The following is a 6,282-nucleotide window of genomic DNA, read 5'->3' as shown; positions in this document are numbered from 1 at the left end:
ATGTCCATTTTTTTGTTATAATTTATTCTATTTCTTCTATATATGTACACTAAGCTTTGGCAATATTGTATAATTTACATTCATGCCAATAAAGCAATATTGAATTGAATTGAATTGAATTGCTTAGCACTATTTGGCCCTTTTGCCTTCTGTCTGCGGTCCAGCTCACCCCTAAACCATCTGGATTGGGTTCAGGTCCGGTGACTGTGGAGGCCAGGTCATCTGGCGCAGCACCCCATCACTCTCCTTCTTGCTCAAATAGCCCTTGATGCCATCAGTGTGACTATAATTTTCATAGTCAAGAAAATAAAGAAAACTCTTTGAATGAGAAGGTGTGTCCAAACTTTTGGTCTGTACTGTAGATAGATAGTTGGCTTTAGGTTGTGCATCAACCCTGTAACCACCATATTTCTTTAACAAAAGAAAAATTCCAAAATCCACTTGACTTCCATTTTCATAGTTTTTTATTTTAATTTAAATGCATGGTTTAAATGCTGTAACTGGTCCTCAGTAGTGTTTCAATTTTTTTTTTTTTTTTTTTTTTTTGGGGTTTTTTTTTTTTTTGCAAAATGCTGTTTGATGTCAACTAACAATGTTTATCTTGAGATTCCTCAATACAATTTCTCAACACTTAAACACATTTGTCTCATACAGGCTAAAAGAAATCTACTTTCAAGACCAACATTTATAAAAGGCACCCATTTCACAGAACGGACCAGCCCATCTCTCAAATAACAGTGGAAAACATGTAATGTACATTCATTCTTGATCATTTCCTGTAACGGCGACAGTTTTCTTTTTCTCATTCATCTTATCACTCAAAGCAATGAAGCTGAGCCGCTGCACACCACATACTTTCTGTTCTGCTCTGTCATTTCCTCTAAACCACGTGCATATGTCCGCTTTCTACGCGCCGGCTCATTAAGAAACATTTTTTCCAGTGAATTAGCGGTTTACACTGGGTTCCTGGTTGCGTTCCTCAGGTTCTGATAGGCCTCAGATTTGAGGAACCTTGGGCAGGAGTCTTTCTCCATAAGTCTGTATATGTGCATCTCTGCTTCATCAAAACAAGTGAGGTCAGGCTTCACCAAGGATCTCTTGATCTTCTCACGAGTGTGATGGTCGATGTTTACCTGCGAAATTGTAACATTTACATCCATGACTGAAGTATATTTCTATAGTGACAGTGGTGTTTAGCTTGATAAGCGAATGGAAAATGCAAAAATTCTGGCTTGTTTTTCTTTTTGATGTAGTACTAATGCATTTTAAAAAGTTAATTCATGACCTGCAAGGGCACATTTATTTTTGAAATAATTTGGTGTCTTGCTCTCTAGGGTTTGAACCTACAACTTTTCAGTCACTATCCAAAACACCCTTCTCTGTCCCCCTCAATTAATAAGCATTACTATAGTGCAGTGTTATTTCCATGCAGTGCAACTGTTTTGTAAGGCCCTACTCTTTAATGCTTTAATGAGTTCCCATACTGACCTCTTTTTGAGCCATGGGATGGAGAAACTCTTTGTAGATATCTGCTGCTTTGTTAGAGAGCTTGCCAGATGAAGTCATCCGCTTATATTCCCTGCAGGCAAGCCAAAATTCAATGTTCTCCTCACTAAACTCAGACTGGAGAAATGAACGAAAGGCATCCAGGTAGTCTGTTCAGAAAGAATACATTTATTTATATACAAAAAAATAATAATAATTATATACATATAAAAATAAATGATATAGAGGTGATTGGTAGGTGAGCTAACCTCTATTTTCAAGCAGATCCGCTAGCTTTGGCTCATGGTCTTGTCTTAAAAAGATGAAGAAATTTCAAGAAATTAATTTCGTTTTTTTTTTATTTTCACACATCTTTTTCTAATCGTTTTAAGAAGACTCCATGGAAATGTGTATTTGAATTTTTTTTTTTTTTTTTAAGATTAGTGCTATATAAATATATATCAGCTTATGCGTTCATTTTGGGCGATTCATAAATTGATGATTTCAGTGTTGAAATGTTCCATTTAAAGTTAAAAATGTATGATTAAAAAAAACTCACTGATCATGAGAGTCTTCAGTATTTTTCTGAATCGAAACACATCTGATATTGTTTTTCTGCTTTTTCCTGCTCAACAGAACATGAATTAAAATCAACACTTTAATAAATGTACATCTTTCAGTCGATTCAAAACAACTGAACGCAGAGACGAGTAAAAATTCATTTACGTTTTGGGTTGTCTCTCTTTCCGAATGAGGTCCTTGAACTCGTAAATCCGACTCTTCGGGGAAAGCATTTTAGGCATCGTGGAGTGGCGGGAAATATTTCCTCAGGATGATCCTCTATGTGTTTCGTGTTTTTGACAGACTTTTCCCGTCTAGCGCCTGTATATACGCTCGACAGGCAGATGGAAAGGGATTTTGTCATACCTGAACATGTTCACACAAATCTCTGGATGCCATTGACACGACGAAGTCTTTAATCTGATCTCCGTGACTCATAAAACAGGCATATTCACACAAGTTTATTCTTGAATTGGAGACGTCGTGTAGTCTAATATTACGACGGTTCTCTTGTTGCTATGGCAAAGCAACAGTTGAAGATTATATATAATAACATTTAGGCCTTCGGTGAGATGTTTAAGACGGACATAATACGTTAATATTACTATATTTTGGGTGAGTTGAACGGGATCTTGACGGTCTTCGAGCTGGGACTCAGACTTTTTTTTTTTTTTTTGTAAAGCTACTAACTTCTCTTTTCTTCATTTAATGAAAGATATAGAACATGACTCTAACGTCGACGCCTATTTCAGTTTTTTATGTACGAGAGCCGTCGTTCGGATGTTTCAAACGAGTGAAACATCCTGTTTATGTTGTAATAGAGATCTTCAGGAGATTTCACACTTCGTGTGCGGATGGACCTCGCCCACAGGCGAGCATACACCCAAACAACGAACACTTTCTTTGAGTTTCAGAGTCACACCAAACATCAACGGTGGGCTCGTTCATTGAGGCGTATTGTTAGTCATGTGGGAGTGGTAAGAATTTGATAACACTGTGAGCTTAACTACGCTGGGCTAATGTGCAAACATTGAGTTTAGCCGCATCTTTTCATCACGGTGGTTTGTTTTAATGATTAAAGATGAAGTGTGAGATGTCTGTGCCTCTAGTGCCACTAAAATAATAATTATTGTTAGTGTTTTAAAATCTCAAAAAGACACACTTCACTATTTCCCCTGAATAACAATGATACTAACACTATTGTATTATACTATGCTAATCTAATCTAAAATAAAAGCAATCGTTTTATTGTAAAATAAAAACAATGGTTGACAATGTGCACATTTAAAAATAAGTATCATAGTCTAACAATTGTTATTAATTTTTAAATATTTGAACAGTATGATATATATGAATTAAAGAATCAATTAACAAATATAGTCATTATAAATAGAGTAACAAAATAATTAGTGGGAATTAGTATTTAAAATATAGGGTGGTATATTGTAAATATGTCAGCAAATGCATATTTCGCTTCTTCTCTATATTGTATAACTTCTGCTTTATGTTGTTTAAACACCAGGTGGCATACAATGCAAAGAAACCACTCACAAGGCACAAACATTTTATTTGGTCTTAAACTGTGCAAACAACCACCAAGGGTGTGTCCTTATCAGTTTTGTGATGGTAAAACACTGGAATGTGGAAATTGCAGAATGGAAAACATGTGAAGGCTATTTGAATAGAAACAACAATTAATTGTTAATGGCTGCAGAAATGAATGCTTCTGAAAATGATGATATATCTTTTAAAACTCGTCGCAAAAGCTGCTGTGCTAAACATAATGTGTATTCAGATTTGTTGTGTAAAATTTGAAAAATGCAAAATATTCCTCATAAATAGGAAGTGGAATTTGACCAGTTGCAATATGCACTACAAGGTAAAACAGTTTGCTGATAACTGAAGAGAGGCTTTTTAAACTTTCTCTATTGGTAATGGCATTTTAACCAATATATGTTGTCTGGAAAACACCACAGTGGAGTTCTGCGTAAGTCAGAGTTTGTAGAGGATGGTTTTCTAAGCGATACGGTTCATAGCATGTGACTCCTTTGTCCAAGTCACTGATTAGTTTCGGGTTTTCACGAATCCATTTTGCGATACCCATAATGCTACAACTGCAATTCCATTTGTTGCCGCTAAGAGAGAGGTCCTTTAGCACCATTAGGTGTGCAAAAACATCTCCTGGGAGATACCTCAGATGGTTGTGGTTCAGGTCTAGAATTTCAAGTCTGGAGGTGTTGCCGAAGATTGCCGATGGGAGAGACTCAAGCTTGTTCTCATTAAGCATCAGAATTTGAAGGCTATTCAAGTTGGAGAAAAGCTCTGGGTCCAGTTCCCGAAGGTTGTTGTTCCTCAGAGACAGTTTCTTCAGGTTGAGCAGGCAACAGAAGAGGCTTTTTGGTAGCGAGGTCAACTTGTTGTTGATGTATAAATTGAGAGTCCGTAGGTTGGTCATGTTAGCAAAAAGGTTCCAAGGGACAGTGGATAGATTGGTTTCATAGAGATACAGATCTTGGAGTCTCGGCATGTGTCCCATTAGCTGGTAAGGTAGAGATATCAAGGGGTTCTTGTAGAGGGTTAGCTTGGTCAGGTTGGGTAAGTAGTAGAAGCTCTTGGCTGGAATATACTGGAGTTGGTTGCCCGACATTGAAAGGGTGAGCAGGGAAGGCAAGTGCCAGAAAAGACGTGGAGGAATCTCTCGGATCTGGTTCTTCTGTAGCATTAGCACCAACAGGTTGCTTAAATGGTCAAAGGAACCACTTTCTAGAGTCTCCAACTTGTTGGACGAGAGCACCAGAGATTTGAGTTGCCGGAGGTTGTGGAAAAGGGTCTTCGGGAGGTTCCTCAGTTGGTTATCAGCTAAGTTTAGGTAATTCAGCTTGGTCAATCTCTGGAAGACGTCGGCGTCCAGCTGTGAAAGGCGGTTCTTGCTCAGATTTAGTTCGGTTAGGTTGACCACCGCCTCAAAGAGTTCTGAACTAATGGAAGCTATTCGGTTACCGTCTAGCTGCAGCTCCTCCAAGTTACTCAACTCATGAAACACCTTGGGTGGGAGGAAGAGAGCTTGATGGACCGAAGCTGTGGAGCACCATGGAAGGCTTCTGGTTGGATGATGTCAAGAGCGCTATGCGTGATCATCAGTCGTATCAGAAGAGAGAACGGCTGAAAACTTCTGTCTTTGAGGACCTTTATGTTTGTGTCGTTTAGCAGGAGTAGGACGGTTGCAGCTGGGTTGAGAGGGGGTATGTCAGTAATGTCCCCAGTGCATTCTGCAGAACCCCTAATGTCACAAATGCACCCATCGGGACAACGGGCACCGAGGGTGAGCAAAGGCAGAAGTTGAAGTAGAACAAATGTGAACCACATACTCTCAAACTGGGGAACAAATACACGCAAATGTCATTATAAAAGTCATCATTTTCAATTTTGAAATTGTAGCATGTACAATAAAAATAAGCTGTAATATTGAAAACATTAAATAAAACTGATCATGCTTTAAAGGGATTTACTTTGTTTATTGAGTTTTTCTTTTTCACCCAACGAGCATAATATTGATACTGATAAACGCAGGGCACAAGACTCTGGCTTTCTCCGTCGTCTTTGAAGCTCTTATGAAATAACACGAGAGAAAATACTGTCAAGTTCAACAGTATGATGAATAAATATTACTGGTAACACTTTACAATAAGATGCCATTTGTTAACATTAATGTATTAACAAACATGAATGAACAGTGAACAATACATTGATTACACAATTTATTAATCTTTGTTAATGTTAATAAAAATCGAGTTATTCAATGTTCATGTTCATAGTACATTAATGTTTACAAACACAACTTGTGATTTTAACAATGCATTAGTAAATGCTGAAATTAACATGAACGAAGATTAATAAATGCTGAGTTTAATGTAGCAATGTGGTCGCTCAGTTTTTCAAGATCCGTTTTAATCGTGTAACTGTTCATAGATTTGAACAAAGAAAGAAATTAAGTGTTACTACGCACAGGCCGTATTGATTGCAAATACAAAAATAAGACCAGTAAAGAAAACGCAGTACTTATTAAAATAATCACCCTTTACTTAAGTATTTGAACACAGAAAACCGCTGTTAATAGGTTATATAATATTTACCAGTCTATGACTAGTAAAATAATAACAACTTACTCTGATGGACACAGCTCTACTCAGAGTAGCTGCGAGTGCTGTGTCTTCTTCTTGTGTGACAGGTGTCAGA

At 37.4% G+C, this 6,282-nt stretch overlaps 2 protein-coding genes across 2 annotated transcripts; both read right to left on the bottom strand.

Annotated features, from left to right (window-relative positions):
- Positions 1 to 446: 446 nt before the first annotated feature.
- LOC113064963 (regulator of G-protein signaling 21-like) lies at positions 447 to 2,477 on the bottom strand. The gene is made up of 5 exons (XM_026235990.1): positions 2,212 to 2,477; positions 2,045 to 2,110; positions 1,755 to 1,798; positions 1,489 to 1,655; positions 447 to 1,133 (listed from the first exon to the last, which is right to left on the bottom strand). The coding sequence occupies exons 1-5, from the start codon at positions 2,286 to 2,288 to the stop codon at positions 954 to 956; spliced, it is 534 nt and encodes a 177-aa protein (XP_026091775.1). The 5' UTR covers positions 2,289 to 2,477; the 3' UTR covers positions 447 to 953.
- Positions 2,478 to 3,597: 1,120 nt separating this feature from the next.
- LOC113064962 (platelet glycoprotein V-like) lies at positions 3,598 to 6,282 on the bottom strand. Its single transcript, XM_026235989.1, is given in 3 exon segments — positions 3,598 to 5,100; positions 5,103 to 5,421; positions 6,213 to 6,282. Coding segments are annotated over 2 exon segments (1,422 nt in total). The 5' UTR covers positions 5,413 to 5,421; positions 6,213 to 6,282; the 3' UTR covers positions 3,598 to 3,988.

The sequence above is a fragment of the Carassius auratus genome, chromosome 47 (assembly GCF_003368295.1).
Source record: "Carassius auratus strain Wakin chromosome 47, ASM336829v1, whole genome shotgun sequence".
Taxonomy (NCBI): Eukaryota; Metazoa; Chordata; class Actinopteri; order Cypriniformes; family Cyprinidae; genus Carassius; species Carassius auratus.
The sequence above is the reverse complement of the archived record's forward strand: the minus strand, read 5'-3'. Positions and strand labels throughout refer to the sequence as shown.

Bases quoted from the DNA above. Each gene is read 5' to 3' on its own strand.
- LOC113064963 (XM_026235990.1), bottom strand. From the start codon at position 2,288: ATGCCTAAAATGCTTTCCCCGAAGAGTCGGATTTACGAGTTCAAGGAC. The intron at 1,799-2,044 runs GTGAGTTTTTTT...CATCTTTTTAAG, and splicing joins ACTGAAGACTCTCATGATCA to ACAAGACCATGAGCCAAAGC. The intron at 1,134-1,488 runs GTCAGTATGGGA...ACAATTTCGCAG, and splicing joins ATCCCATGGCTCAAAAAGAG to GTAAACATCGACCATCACAC.